The 15612-nt window shown below is 44.0% G+C and overlaps 1 protein-coding gene across 2 annotated transcripts; it reads right to left on the bottom strand.

Annotated features, from left to right (window-relative positions):
- Positions 1-2494: 2494 nt before the first annotated feature.
- On the bottom strand, positions 2495-15541 carry NUBP2 (NUBP iron-sulfur cluster assembly factor 2, cytosolic). Of its 2 annotated transcripts, XM_077274720.1 has the most exons (8): positions 15408-15446; positions 14653-14845; positions 12788-12906; positions 12028-12226; positions 8156-8310; positions 6897-7007; positions 4894-4963; positions 2495-3228 (listed from the first exon to the last, which is right to left on the bottom strand). In XM_077274720.1, exons 4-8 carry the CDS (start codon positions 12179-12181, stop codon positions 3086-3088), a joined length of 633 nt encoding a protein of 210 aa, XP_077130835.1. In that variant the 5' UTR covers positions 12182-12226; positions 12788-12906; positions 14653-14845; positions 15408-15446; the 3' UTR covers positions 2495-3085. The 2 variants fall into 2 exon arrangements, with proteins under 2 accessions (XP_077130835.1, XP_077130834.1); XM_077274719.1 differs by lacking the exon at positions 14653-14845 and having other exon boundaries at positions 15408-15541.
- Positions 15542-15612: the final 71 nt, after the last annotated feature.

Below are 15612 nucleotides of genomic sequence, written 5' to 3'. Positions count from 1 at the left end.
TAAAATATGGAGAAGAGACCACAACAAATCAAACACCATCGCCAATCCGAGGAGCACGGGTTTATGATCAAAGAAATCACTGAGTGCGGTGCGCTTCAATCCAAATTAACCAGATCACTGCAAAAAATGCTGCAGAGCATTGAAATAACCAACATATGACCCTGACAAGTATGTTGGGCCACATCAGTTCTCTCATAACCATCACTATATTTTCAGTGAGTAGACCTAGAGGTCATGTATAGTATCAGATGCAAAATGCTAATGACACTGGGCTCAGACACTGCCATGTTCCCAAGCAGTGCCACGCTGCTGTGCCTCCATCCTCTGGAACTGTAGCAGAGGTGTGGAGAAGAGATAGTGTCTCCATGGCCATTATCCATAGTAATCGCACTGAACTCGGATGACATCCAAATGCAGCCCCATGTTCCGCAGGACCCATAGACTTGTTTGGGTGCGTGTGATCTGATTCTCGGATTCATTCGCAGCATGCTGAAATTATTCTCTAATGCCGAATCGTAATTAGACAATAATCGCAGATCTGAGCTGCCCTATAGAATAGCACAGGTATGAGAGCAATGTTTTATTGCATAGCACTCAGCATTTATATACCAGTGTGAGAGAGACCCTATTTTCACACTACTAACATCCATAAACAGAGGTAACATACAGCTGTGATCCGGTACAGCAGGCTCTAGCAGTGTAATAAACCAGGCAGTACAGCTACTGCTCTCATCACACTATACAGTACACAGCATATTACTGGGGAGGTAAGAACAGTTCACTATAGCTGTGGAGAATGGCGGCCGAGAACAGTGACACTAAAGGGTTAACCCTGATCAGATGTTGTGGTTAATATAATCTGCTGTATGTGGGCGGGGCTATTATTCTATAACTTAGCGCTGATTGGCTAACAGATCTGATTCCGTTCTTTGTCTTCATGCAGCTCCAGCTCTCAGGATGATGAGCAATTAAAGGTCTCTTGCCTTCCATCCATACAGAAGACTCTGGGTTTCTCTGATTATTGGAACACTATCCACTATCTGCACTACAAGGCCCAGTGACTCCGATCACCAGATATTAAGAGAACCCCATTTTCCACATACTGGGATATGCCCCGTGTGTGTGACCTAGAGACGGTTACATTAAATTTTTGGCAGATTTTATCACAATCAGTATTTTGGGTGATATACTGCCTGGGAAATATCCTAAAAGCCACATTTCGGGGCAGACTAATTCATCTATTTTACTGAGAAGATCCCTCCATATTTTCCCAATCATCTTCCCAGTAGTTTATTCCTGTAACCTAGGTAGAGATTAATTCCACAGCTACAAGCAGCAGGTTTGTGATAGGAAATGTACGATTATGTTCTAAGTAAAACCTGAGCCATGAAGAAGAGGCTTCCTACTGAGGAGCTTATGTCTGGCTGTGTGCAGGGAAGTGACCGGCTTTATCCACTGGGAGTATGAAAGATTGCTGAGAGTAGTAATGCCAAGCCAGCAAGAGATGATGAGAGTAGTAGTAAGATGCGATAACGACCCGGGAGATTAGTGAATAGCCTGCTACCGATATGGGGAAAGAGGCACAGGTAATAACAGCAAGAGATGGCTGTATAAAAGGCATCAAACGCATATGGAGCTGGCTGAGAAGGGTTTAATATAATTACGGCAACACAGATCTCATTGCTCCAGATAAAATCACAACCGCTCAGCCCAATATAAACACTCTGAATGCTTGTTTACAGCAGGATAATCTAAGGGTACCGTCACACAGTGAAATTTCCATCGCTACGACGGTACGATTCGTGACGTTCTAGCGATATCGTTACGATATCGCAGTGTCTGACACGCTACTGCGATCAGACACCCTGCTGAGAATCGTACGTCGTAGCACATCATTTGGAACTTTCTTTCGTCGCTTGATCACCCGCTGACATCGCTGGATCGTTGTGTGTGACAGCGATCCAGCGATGTGTTCGCTTGTAACCAGGGTAAACATCGGGTAACTAAGCGCAGGGCCGCGCTTAGTAACCCGATGTTTACCCTGGTTACAAGCATAAACGTAAAAAAAAACAAACAGTACATACTTACATTCCGGTGTCTGTCCTCCGGCGTCTCTGCTTCTCTCCACTGTGTGAGCGCCTGCCGGCCGGAAAGCGAGCACAGCGGTGACGTCACCGCTCTGCTTTCCGGCTATGGCGCTTACACAGTGGAGAGAAGCAGAACGCCGGGGACAGACACCGGAATGTAAGTATGTACTGTTTGTTTTTTTTATGTTAACGCTGGTAACCAGGGTAAACATCGGGTTACTAAGCGCGGCCCTGCGCTTAGTAACCCGATGTTTACCCTGGTTACCCGGGGACTTCGGCATCGCTCCAGCGCCGTGATTGCAAAGTGTGACCGCAGTCTACGACGCTGGAGCGATATTCATACGACGCTGCGACGTCACGAATCGTGCCGTCGCAGCGATGGAAATTTCACTGTGTGACGGCGGTACCCTAATGCCAGGCAGACAACTCCCTATGTGACAAGAATTTGCAGTGAAGACAGGGTCATTCCACCAGAAGTGTCAGGTTCCCTTTGTGTCCCGATGTCCTATCACCAGGAATAACGCTGTTAACCTGCAGATTAACCCCATATTTGCAGGTTAATAGCACTATGATGCTGTCCGTCACCTTTTCGCAACCTAATTCTGTGGGGAAGAAAAGCATCTTTATTCTCTGCACCAGCATTGGGTATTCAGTCATAGGGGCGGTGGTGGCGCTGGTTCAGTCATGCTCAGAGTATACACAGTGGCCACTGTAACCGCGACCACGGCACTGACTGACAGTCGCCCGCAATGCCGGTTGCAGCCGCTGCTCTGTATACTCGGTGACTGAACAAGTGCCAGCCCCACCCCCATGACTGAATGCTGGTCAGAAGAATAAAGATCATTTTCTCCTCACTGTATTCGGCTGCGTGCAGGCACCAGGCAGCATTATAATGTTGTTAACCTGCAGATTAACCCCATATCTGCAGGTTAACAGCGTTATTCTTTCTAGTATGAAAATATATATGACAAGTCCTCAGATCTCAGAAATCTTCATGGTCACGACCCCTGTGTAACATTGTCCAGGATCTGCTGAGCAATGCTTGTGATGGAGGCGTACGCTGCACTCTTGGGAAACTCTTGAATAAAGTCTTTCCCCTCTTCTAGACTTTGGGTCAGAATGGGATCAAGCGGGACACATCCTGGAAGGAGAGATGATGTATTATTAGAAAATGATGTTTGAAAAGTGAGCAACACAGTGGGCTGCTTGCTGTAATTTTACTAAAAACCACCTGGCAACAGATTACCTCTAAGTATATGAAAAAAAAACACATGCACACACTGCTGTGAAAAATTTTATGGCAGGTATTGAAAAAAAATGCTGCAAAGAACAATTTAACAAGTAGAAGAGTTCATAGGTTGAATTTTGTTAACATAAAAATAACATAAATAAACAAAATAAAAACCTATCTAAATTATTTGGTCTCACAACACTTTACCTTCATCACTTCTTCTCGGAAAACTTACACACAGTTTTTAAAAAGGAACTCAGCAGGGAGGTTGTTCCAAACATCATGGAGAACTATCACCCATTGTCAGAGGATGAAGCTTGTGCAAATCCTTCTGTCCCTTCATGTAAAACCAGACACACTCTGATGTTGAGATCAGGGCTTATTGATTTTGGGATCATCACTTCCAGAACGTCTACCTCTCCTTTCATATCCCAGTTCATACACTTTTGCAAGAATGAGAACAGCAAACAAGATACAAGGTAGTTATACTGCATCAGCAGGGTCTCCCATAAATAAATGTAAAAGCAGACCGAGGTTTCAAGATCTGATGATCACAATCTTTTGAAGAATCACCAAAGAAACTAACCACGAGGACTATAAAACGCAGTGGTCAGCCAAGGCGATTTAGTGCAACAGATGAAAGACACATCATGCTTACTTCCTTTTGAAATCAGATGCCCAGCAGTTCAATCAGCTCAAAACTGGCAGAAACCAGTGGGACCCAAGTACACCAATCTATTAATAAGAGCAATCTGGCCAGAAGTGGTCTTAATGTATAAATTGCAGCCAAAACCCATATCTTCCACACGGAAACAAGGTAAAGAGACTCAACTATGCAAAAATACAGGAGTTAGAGTGCAGAGAAATGGCAGCAGCTGCTCTGGACTAAGGAGTCACAATGTGAAATAAAGAGCATCTGCAGGTAAAAGTGAAGCATGATGGAGGGCACTTGTAAGGTTGGGGCTGTAATTCAGCAAATGGAGTTGTAGCGTTGGTCAGGAGTAATGGTGCTGAGAAATACAAGCAGAAGACACTCAGGCAGAAACTTATCCATCATGTAATACCATCAGGGAGGCGTCTGACTGGCTCCAAATATATTCTGCAGCAGAACAACGACCAAAAACATTCAACCATTGCTATTAAGAGCCATGTCCAGAACTAATGATAGGACCCCACAGAGTCCGGATCCCAACATCATCCAGTCTGTCTGGGATTAGATAGACAGAAATATGTGTACAAGCCTCATACACAGAAGATCTGTGGTTATTTCTCCAAGATGTTTGGAACAACCTCCGTGTTGAGTTCCTTTAAAAATGGTTTGTAAGTACAAGTACCTGGAAGAATTGATGAGAGCAAGGAGCGGTCACCAAATACCGATGGGATTTAGATTTATCTCTTGTTCATTCACTTTGCATTTTGTTCATTGATAAAAATAAACTATTAACACTTCTATTTGTGAAAGTTTCTTATTGTGCAGCACTTTTTCCACTCCTGCTCAAGAGCACTTGCATGTTTCCTACATGTCTGCACAAGAGAATGAAATATAAACTAGTCATTTTCAGGTTTTTAATTTACCCAGAAATGGCACTCCAGCGTGTCTTGCTAACTCCTCACCGCCTCCTTTGGAAAAAACATTGGTGCACTCCTAGGGTGAGACAGAGACACCTTGTATGAGAACAGTTACTGCATCAAAGCTCTAATACTTATAAACACAATTACAGAATATAAACCAATCGAGAACAACGAAGGAACAATATGATCTAAAGTGTAAATTTATTATAAATGAAAAAATAATACAAAAAAATATACATATAAGAAGTACATGCAAAAGTGTTACCTAAACAGGGGACTGGCTGCAAATCAAGAAAAAAAAAAAGATTGGGCCATACATCTATAAGAATTTCCTGTTAAAATAACATCTCATGGCCATCGAGGAGACAGCAGGAAAAATCTCAGTGAAATACCATATACTACTGTATATTTCCAGTCTTACTGATGTTGCTCTATTTACATGATTTGTTAGGATATAACTGCACTGTAGCTCTATGATCTATACATTGTTTACATGTTTTATTCTATGGGCACATTAGATTAACGTCTCTATAGTTCAGCATTGAAAAATGTCCCAGCATGTGATTCCAGTCAGAGTGAACTTTTCTGCACCTATATGGGAGACAGTAGTATATGGTATTTCACTGAGATTTTTCCTGCTGTCTCCTCGATGGCCATGAGATGTTATTTTAACAGGAAATTCTTATAGATGTGTGGCCCCAATCTTTTTTTCTTGATTTGCAGCCAGTCCCCTTTTTAGGGGACACTTTTTTGTATGTACTTCATATATATATTTTTTGTATTTAATATTTATGATATTGTTTTTTTGTATGTGTATTGTTTGTGATTTATAATACATTTACACTTTAGATCATATTGTTCCTTTGTTGTTCACGATTGGTTTATATTGAAGAGATCACTACTTGATCATATGTGAGGTATACTCGTTTGGATTTTCAATTAAAGAATATGGCAGAAATGTCAGAACATCAGTAACTGTTTAGAACAGGAGTCCCCCACCATCTGCCCAATGCAGTGACACATCAGCCATAGAGAGGGGCGGCCACAACATCAGCCATAGAGAGGGGCGGCCTCCACATCAGCCATACAGAGGGGCGGCCTCCACATCAGCCATACAAAGGGGCGGCCTCCACATCAGCCATACAGAGGGGTGGCCTCCACATCAGTCATACAGAGGGGCGGCCTCCACATCAGCCATACAGAGGGGCGGCCTCCACATCAGCCATACAGAGGGGTGGCCTCCACATCAGCCATACAGAGGGGCGGCCTCCACATCAGCCATACAGAGGGGCGGTCACCACATCAGCCATACAGAGGGGCGGCCTCCACATCAGCCATACAGAGGGGCGGCCTCCACATCAGCCATACAGATGGGCGGTCACCACATCAGCCATACAGAGGGGCGGCCTCCACATCAGCCATACAGAGGGGCGGCCTCCACATCAGCCATACAGATGGGCGGTCACCACATCAGCCATAGAGAGGGGCGGCCACAACATCAGCCATAGAGAGGGGCGGCCTCCACATCAGCCATACAGAGGGGTGGCCTCCACATCAGCCATACAAAGGGGCGGCCTCCACATCAGCCATACAGAGGGGTGGCCTCCACATCAGTCATACAGAGGGGCGGCCTCCACATCAGCCATACAGAGGGGCGGCCTCCACATCAGCCATACAGAGGGGTGGCCTCCACATCAGCCATACAGAGGGGCGGCCTCCACATCAGCCATACAAAGGGGCGGCCTCCACATCAGCCATACAGAGGGGTGGCCTCCACATCAGTCATACAGAGGGGCGGCCTCCACATCAGCCATACAGAGGGGCGGCCTCCACATCAGCCATACAGAGGGGCGGCCTCCACATCAGCCATACAGAGGGGCGGCCTCCACATCAGCCATACAGAGGGGTGGCCTCCACATCAGCCACACAGAGGGGCGGTCACCACATTAGACATACAGAGGGGCGGCCAGACACATTTATCTACATATAGTCGCTCTTTAGCTCACCGTACAGTGGGGACAAACAAATCCGCTCATGTTCTCCACTATCCCAACCACCGGAAGCGCCATCTTCCTGCAAAACGTCAGTTCACGTCTCACATCTCCAATAGATACTGCCTGAAATAACATGGATGTCAAGAGAAAACCCAACACACAGAACATCACATTCATGAGGACTATATGGGGAATCTAGTGGGTTCAATAGGACAGAAATTACTTTGTAAGAGCAGCAAAGTTAAGAGACATGCTCTTCCGTAACCCCGCTGAATACTTTATTTTTGTTTTTTTGGGGTGGGGATTGATTGTAGCAATTAATGTGTGACCCCGCTCTGTCCACTTCTATGGGAGCAGTGGTGTAATATGTGACCCCATGCGCTATATATCAATGGGAGTAGTAACAGAGGACGGAGCGGTGTCACACACACTACATATTGCGTATCTAATCCCATCCTGTGTGATACACTAACTTCATTTAGCCTTGTATCTAATCACCGCATGAGATACATTCCTCATATCTAACCCCAGCTTATTGTACAGCGAGAAGCATCAACTAGCAGAATCGGTGATGCCGTCCTTCCACTGTACTTGTCAGTATCACTTTGCAGTCACCAACAAAATGGCTCCGCACTGACTCTGAACTTCATCCTCTTATACCGCTGCAAACACTCAGAAGGGGAGGAGAGAAGTGACATCACACACGTGACCAGACCCCGCCCACATTTACTGCAGTCGTAATGTGAGCTAGCACTACACTAGGTTTCCATGGCAAATTTCAGCAGTTACGTCCCTTAGTGTTTAAAAGTGGAAAAACCAAACCTTTTAAGATTTTCCATGTTTTTTCATCATGAAAAACAAATTATATTATTTAGAAAAAAAAACCTTAATGCTTTACATTGGCTAAATTGCTGCAGATACGTGTTTTTTTATGGCACCTTCCCCTTAAACAATAAACAACCTCTATTCAAAGTTCCTAATGTGTCTAGTAAAAAAAATAATGATAATAGTTAAATCCTGGAGCAGGGTCACTTCTCCACTCCGGGCACTGAGTGATCTTAGGACATTGTTTATAGCAGACGAGCGCTGCAGGCCTCCTGCTGATAATTTGGGTAACGTGAGCGCTGCAGCCCATCAGCCGCTGCTGACAGTTCATAGGGGCACAGCCTTTCTCTGCACGGCACACTTTTTGGGTTTTTCTGCCCTACTGTAGAAAAAGTTGCTAGCGCAGGTCATTTAAAAAAAAATAAATAAATAAGAAGAAGTAGTACCTGAGGAGTGGTAACCAATATAGCTCCCATTGGGTTGAAAGGCCTCAGTGCATCCACAGTGGAGATGTGCTCATCGGAGGTTCCCGGCGGAGTGTCGATAATAAGAAAATCCAAATCTCCCCAGGCCACATCACACACAAATTGTTTTATCAGTGCTAGATGACGAAGAGACACAATGGTCCTTGATGTTATTGTGAGATAGCGACGAGATGCAAGAAATGCAGCATATTGTGCAGATTAAGACTGAATTGGCTATTGAACATTACATTTCGGAACATCTGAAAACACCCAGCACAGTCATAAGCAAAGAATTCTACATACCCTTTGATTATACATGACATTACTAAGAGCTATAAAGGTACAGATGAATGACCTCGGGGAGACCAAAACATCCCACACCACGGAGACACCATCACGTGTTTCTCAACGCAGTGATCCAGAACACTGCCCCTATCCCGGGGAAAGACCTGGCTATTCACTGCTTGCGTTGAGAAACACATGATGGTGTCTCCGCAGCTACTCTACATGCATTACTAAGAGCTATGCAGAAAAAAGAAGCAGAATCCGTTCCAGGTGAAAAAAGTACCAACAATCTTTATTCTGCCATCACATCATACAACGTTTCGGCCAAGCATGGCCTTTGTCAAGTATGCTTGGCCGAAACGTTGTATGATGTGATGGCAGAATAAAGATTTGTGTTACTTTTTTCACCTGGAACGGATGCTGCTTCTTTTTTCAACATTTGTGAGTATTGGTCCAGTGTGATCCATGGACTTTGGAGAATGCATCACATTCATCTGAGTGCTGTCGGTTGTTGCTTTTTTTACATTACTAAGAGCTATGTCCCAAAATATAATTATTATGCTTTGCTTATATAGCGCTATCTTATTCCGCAGCGCTTTACACACATTATCATCACTGTCCCCATTGGGGCTCACAATCTAGATTCCCTATCAGTAGGTCTTTGGAATGTGGGAGGAAACCGGAGAACCCGGAGGAAACCCACACAAACAAGGGGAGAACATACAAACTCCTTGCAGATGTTGTCCTTGGTGGGATTTGAACCCAGGACCCGAGAGCTGCAGGGCTGCTGTGCTAACCACTGAGCCACCGTGCCGCCCTATATATAAATATAAGAATGCATTCACACTGGACTGAGTGCGCTGTTACACCACTGCCAATCGGCAACATTTTTGCGCGTCAGCGTTCATTTCATTTGCTGTTTATACAGGGAGACCTTGCTTCTGATGCGCACAGAGCGGTCAGTAACAGATTGTCTGTGTACACTCACTGGCCACTTTATTAGGTACACCTGTCCAACTTCTTGTTAACACTTAATTTCTAATCAGCCAATCACATGGCGGCAACTCAGTGCATTTAGGCATGCAGACATGGTCAAGACAATCTCCTGCAGTTCAAACCGAGCATCAGTATGGGGAAGAAAGGTGATTTGAGTGCCTTTGAACGTGGCATGTTTGTTGGTGCCAGAAGGGCTGGTCTGAGTATTTCAGAAACTGCTGATCTACTGGGATTTTCACGCACAACCATCTCTAGGGTTTACAGAGAATGGTCCGAAAAAGAAAAAAAAATCCAGTGAGCGGCAGTTCTGTGGGCGGAAATGCCTTGTTGATGCCAGAGGTCAGAGGAGAATGGGCAGACTGGTTCGAGCTGATAGAAAGGCAACAGTGACTCAAATCGCCACCCGTTACAACCAAGGTAGGCCTAAGAGCATCTCTGAACGCACAGTGCGTCGAACTTTGAGGCAGATGGGCTACAGCAGCAGAAGACCACACCGGGTACCACTCCTTTCAGCTAAGAACAGGAAACTGAGGCTACAATTTGTACAAGCTCATCGAAATTGGACAGTAGAAGATTGGAAAAACGTTGCTTGGTCTGATGAGTCTCGATTTCTGCTGCGACATTCGGATGGTAGGGTCAGAATTTGGCGTAAACAACATGAAAGCATGGATCCATCCTGCCTTGTATGGAGCATCTTTGGGATGTGCAGCCGACAAATCTGCGGCAACTGTGTGATGCCATCATGTCAATATGGACCAAAATCTCTGAGGAATGCTTCCAGCACCTTGTTGAATCTATGCCACGAAGAATTGAGGCAGTTCTGAAGGCAAAAGGGGGTCAAACCCGTTACTAGCATGGTGTACCTAATAAAGTGGCCGGTGAGTGTACATAGGCTGGTGTAGACAATATGCTGCCAAGAACAATATTTTATGCTACCAATTTCATGCGTCAAACAAGCGGTTTCCTGATTTGCTGGCTGATCAGCAGCCCGTTTACAGTGCCCGATTATTGGGCTCATACTAATATAATTGTGCAGTGGGAATACATTGTAATATTATCCTTTTCTCAATTCGGGATTTTCTGAAAGTTTTCTAAGAGCATGATAATGTTATATAGAGCACTGGTTCTAAAAGGATTCCCCCCCCCCCCCAAGTGTATCTTTAAGCAGATTACACTCTAAAAGTATAAATACTCTTCATAGACTCTAAAAAGAGGTTACAGTATTCAAAATTTCTGTGAAAAACCACAACGGTAGTGCAGACGGTGCTGCTTTACTTTTTTTTTTTTTTTTTTTTTCCTTTCTACATGGTTATTTCCATGCAACATATCAATTTTTGAGGCATTTTAGACAGGGGATAAAAAACCCAAAAGTTTAAAAATTTTCTTAGGATATGTACACAGAGGGCGCAATTCAGCATTGTTCACGTTGGTCTCGATGGCTTTGTGTGCTGGAGTAAGACATTCCTCCACATGAATCTGGAAGGTCTGATGAGCGGTGTGCACATCGTGTGCATCGCCAGAAATCTCACTCCAATCAGGGACTAGAGTAAGATTTTTGGCATATGGAAGTGCCAGTGCTTGTCATCAATTAGACAATTTGTGGTGTCACACCCTGACACGCTCCACCCTCCTGCCCCAGTTCTGCCAATTTTGGCAGAGCAGGAAGAAACTGACATGAAAATGCAAAATGTAGGACTACGGGTTGCACTTAAATTTTGCAACTTTTCAAAATTTTTAAGCCAAAATTCTGGCATGAAAGCTTTGATAAATCAGGTTTTGAATCTTTTTGCTGAGGTTTTTGGAGTGGAAAATGAACGTTTTTGAAAAATATTTGGAGTTTCTGTTCCAGAAATCCAGTAAGACTGAGTGTCCACATACCCTGGGAAGCAGGGAAGAAAAACTCCCAAAAGAGCATATATAAAGGATCAAAAACTACTAGAGGTTCTTGGGGTAGATTGTCTGCAAGAAAAATCCTCATAAAAACTGTGATCATACCCTTACTTAACTCCAGCACGGCTGCTCTGATAGTCTATGCCATTATTGCAATGATGACATCCTGAACAGCATTCACTTGAACGCTGCAGCCAATCTCTTGCATGTAGGCACCACATCTTTACTACAGAACCATTGGAGACCACTGAAGCATCAGACTTGAATCAGTGAGGATTTTAACAGGTGACTAATATGAGTAAGTCACAAGGATCCTATATGGGCAGGTCCCTATGTTACTAATTTTGCCGCCGCAAATTCATTGTGGATTACATGTGAATTTTTCTGTGGATTTAACAAAAAATTTCTCTCAGTATTACCAGTGGTGAAAATCTGCAACATAAATGGAAATGCAGAGTCTGTTTCCAGGCAGATAATCTGTGATCTCCTACAAATTTTACATGCACAAACATGTAGGTAAAATCTGTGGCCTTTCTGTCCTGGGGGCACCTGTCCCATGTGTGCAGTCCTATGTCTATGAATGTAAGATCTCCTGCTGCGTACACTAAAGAGAGAACGGATTTATCTACACAGTGAAATCGAGCGTAACAATCTACAATGAGGAAGTATAGGAAGCTCCATACCGTTCTTCTTAGGTCCCCTCCACACTACAGCATCGTCAGGGTGCTCCAGCAGAAAACCAATAGACATGAGTGATACACTCTTCTCCTGGTCCACGTACACCGGGACCCAGCCACTGTCACACTGATGGACGTCCTGACCCTGAGCATTCAGCATGCGGGGTATACTGGGCCCGCACAGATCTACATCCAGTAAGCCAACCTACAAATAAACCCATACGTCAGCCATGTTATATAACAGTGCATGGATGTACTCAATGTTGTAATCAGGGTTACCTGGTAAAGGGCCACTCAGAAGCCGTAGCTACACACCTGTCATGCTCAAAAGAGTCAGATATAATCTGATTGTCCAGATCATCTCTAGCTAAATATATGTTCCCCCTTCTTTAGTCTCACTTTCGTGAAAATTCTGCCTTGGGCCAGTTTCATTTTTGTCCCTATATTTCAGCCAAGTGTCCAACTGCAGGTTTAATGGGCCGAAGTGATAACATCATAGATTCCTATAGCGGTGTCATTTCGGGTCACTGATCCATGGTCAGATCAGAACACTCTGCCACCAATCTGCTTGTGATATATGAGAGATATAAAACAAGCTGGTTTCTAGGCATTACCTGCCTGGTAGCCCCATCAAAAAGACAATGGTGGACACTGATAATATAAGGATACATAAGAATGCTCATTGCAACCAGACGTGGCTCAAAGCCGCACTGCATCTGCTAAAAGCCAACTGTAAAAACTGCATTTGATGCTACTCGACACTCGCCTTCTTCCCAGCTTGCCGCAATGCCAATGCAATCTGAGTGGAGATGGTACTTTTGCCAACACCTCCTTTTCCAGACAAAACCAGGATAATATGCTGCACACCAGCAAGATTACTGCCACCTGTAAGGAGACATAAGTAGACAAATATATTAGAGTTTCAAGATATTAATTCTCCAAAGTTAGATAATAAAACCTAATTTTATTCAAAGATAAAGAAAATAAAATTGCAGTTACCCCACGTTCACACGATCAGTATTTTACATCAGTATTTTTAAGCCAAAACCAGGAGTGGATGATAAATTCAGAAGTGATGCATATGTTTCTGTTATATTTTTACTCTGATTGTTCTGCTGATTTTTGGCTTATAAATACTGTTATAAAATAATGACCAAATACTGAATGTGTGAACATGGCAAAACACTTAGGCTATGTGCACACGTTGCAGATTTGGCTGCGGATCCGCAGCAGATTGGCCGCTGCAGATCTGCAGCAGTTTTCCATGAGTTTACAGTACCATGTAAACCTATGGAAAACAAAATCCGCAGTGCACATGCTGCAGAAAAAAAAACGTGCAGAAACGCTGCGTTGTTTATTCCGCAGCATGTCGATTCTTTGTGCGGATTCGGCAGCGGTTTACACCTGCTCCATGATAGGAATCCACAGGTGTAAAACCACTGGTGGAATTGGCACAAAAAACACACACAAGAAAAAAGAAAAAAATGCGGTAAATCCGCGGTAATTCCGCAGTGCGGTTTACCTGCGGATTTACCAAAATCAGTCCGGAAAAATCCAAACGACTTTCCGCAATGTGTGCACAAACCCTTAAAATCCCTTCAATAACACATTGACGGGTCCAGGAATTTTATTTGATTACAACTTACACTACAGAATTGCTATTTTGGCTAGTAGTGATGAGCGAGCACGCTCGGGTGGTCTCCGAGTATTTGTTAGTGTTCGGAGATTTAGTTTTCATCGCCGCAGCTGAATGATTTACAGCTACTAGCCAGCTTGATTACATGTGGGGATTCCCTAGCAACCAGGCAACCCCCACATGTACTCAGCCTGGCTAACAGCCATAAATCATCCAGTTGTGGCGATGGAAACTAAATCTCCGAGCAGTCACAAATACTCGGAGGTCACCCGAGCGTGATCTAGAAAACCCGAGCAACGAGTACACTCACTCATCACTATTGGTTAGGTCAGAGTCATACATCCGACTTTTAAAGTTAGAAAAAATAACTAGAGTAAAAATACATACAAATTTTAATTACCGTACCCTCTTTATTTCTATACAAAAATAAACAGAAGAAAAAAAAAACAATTACATTTTAGGTATCACTGCACCTATAGAGGTCAGAGCTATTAAAATAGAAAGTTATTTAACCCATATCAAACACTGTACAGGAGAATACAAAAAATAGTTGTTACACTTGACATTTTTCAGTGTTGCATTTCCCCCAAAGTGCAATAAAAAGCAATGTTCAAAGTACTCAAAAATAATAAAGGTGAAACATACAGCCTGGCACATAAAACAGAAGACCCCGCACAGCTCCACTGGTAGACAAATAAATCATTATAGTGGCGTTGTGATCGTACTGACCAGGAGCATCATGCTGTCAGGTCATTTTTACCGCAAGAATATAACACAAAAAATAATGGAGGAATTGAGGTTGTTCATAATTTCACTCACCCTTTTTATGCTTCTTGGAAAAAACAAAACAAAACAACAAAAAAAAAGCAAAGAGCAAAAACAAAAATTAGCTACGTCCTTAAAGGGGTTGTTCCCTTTTGCTATGTCCTTAAAGGGGTTGTTCCCTTTCACAACTAATCTGTTGCTTCTTGTTTTTAAAACCACGCTGTGCTCACCTTCCCCAGGTCCACCGTCGAGTCTCCGCTGCTGCTCAGGGTGTCAGGCGTTGGCTCCTGTGACAACAGCACCGCAGTGCGCTCAGCGGCTCTCAGTGGGGGAGTTCCAGTGCAGACGGAGCCCCTGAGTTCTCCGACTGGCTGCAGCGCTGTTGTCAGACATCTGGAGCAGTGATGGAGACTCGTCGGTGGACTGCGGGAAAGAGAATATAGTACAGTAAAGTAGAATTCAGCGAGGGATGAATTCTATATAGAGAATCCCTTTAAATGATTAAAGGGGCATTCTGATTTTGGAGAAGTGGAGAATAAATTATTCCAATAAGGTAACACAGCAATGCCAGATAATCCTCCCCCTCCCCCACTCCTGCGGCGGAGGCACTGAGCTCAGTGATTGGCTGCAGCAGTGATTTGTTACAAATCTGAGATCCAGACCAGCGACTTGGCGCTGGGGAGAGTGCGGGCTCTCTACTGTAGATGTGTTGCACTTTACTAAAAGTGGAAAGCCCCTTTAAATGGATGTGGATTCATTATAATGTCAGGCACAGCCAAATAAAGGAGTGACACTGTCCCTTTAAGATAATAATTGGGGAATAATATGGAACAGTAGTAAACCCGCTTAAAGGAACAGATCAGCGACTCATCGTCCCCGGTGATTCTGCAATGTCTGGGCAGAGCGCTCCTTATGCGGCCAGAAGCGGACACCAGCAGCCGCCTACTACAGGGAGAAGCTTCACAGAACAACAAGAACAGCTCACCAGGCGCAGGATCCATGCTGCACAATCACTTCCGGGTACAACAAGACGGGCATCATCGTCCTCCAATCAGCAACAAGTACACAATTCTATTATCACACCATTGGCCGATTCCACTAAAGAGTTGAAGAACGAAGCATTCTATTGGCTTAAACTACCTGAACCAATCACATCTGAGATTATAGTCACGTGCTACAGTAAACGCTAG

This window comes from Ranitomeya variabilis, chromosome 7 (genome assembly GCF_051348905.1).
Source record: "Ranitomeya variabilis isolate aRanVar5 chromosome 7, aRanVar5.hap1, whole genome shotgun sequence".
Lineage (NCBI taxonomy): Eukaryota > Metazoa > Chordata > Amphibia > Anura > Dendrobatidae > Ranitomeya > Ranitomeya variabilis.
The sequence above is the reverse complement of the archived record's forward strand: the minus strand, read 5'-3'. Positions and strand labels throughout refer to the sequence as shown.

What these genes read in the sequence shown, in the direction of transcription:
- NUBP2 (XM_077274719.1), bottom strand. An exon ending in TGCGGCAAGCTGGGAAGAAG is followed by an intron (nt 12,227 to 12,787) that starts GCGAGTGTCGAG and finishes GTTTATTTGTAG; the next exon opens with GTTGGCTTACTGGATGTAGA. An exon ending in GAGGGGACCTAAGAAGAACG is followed by an intron (nt 8,311 to 12,027) that starts GTATGGAGCTTC and finishes TTCGTCATCTAG; the next exon opens with CACTGATAAAACAATTTGTG.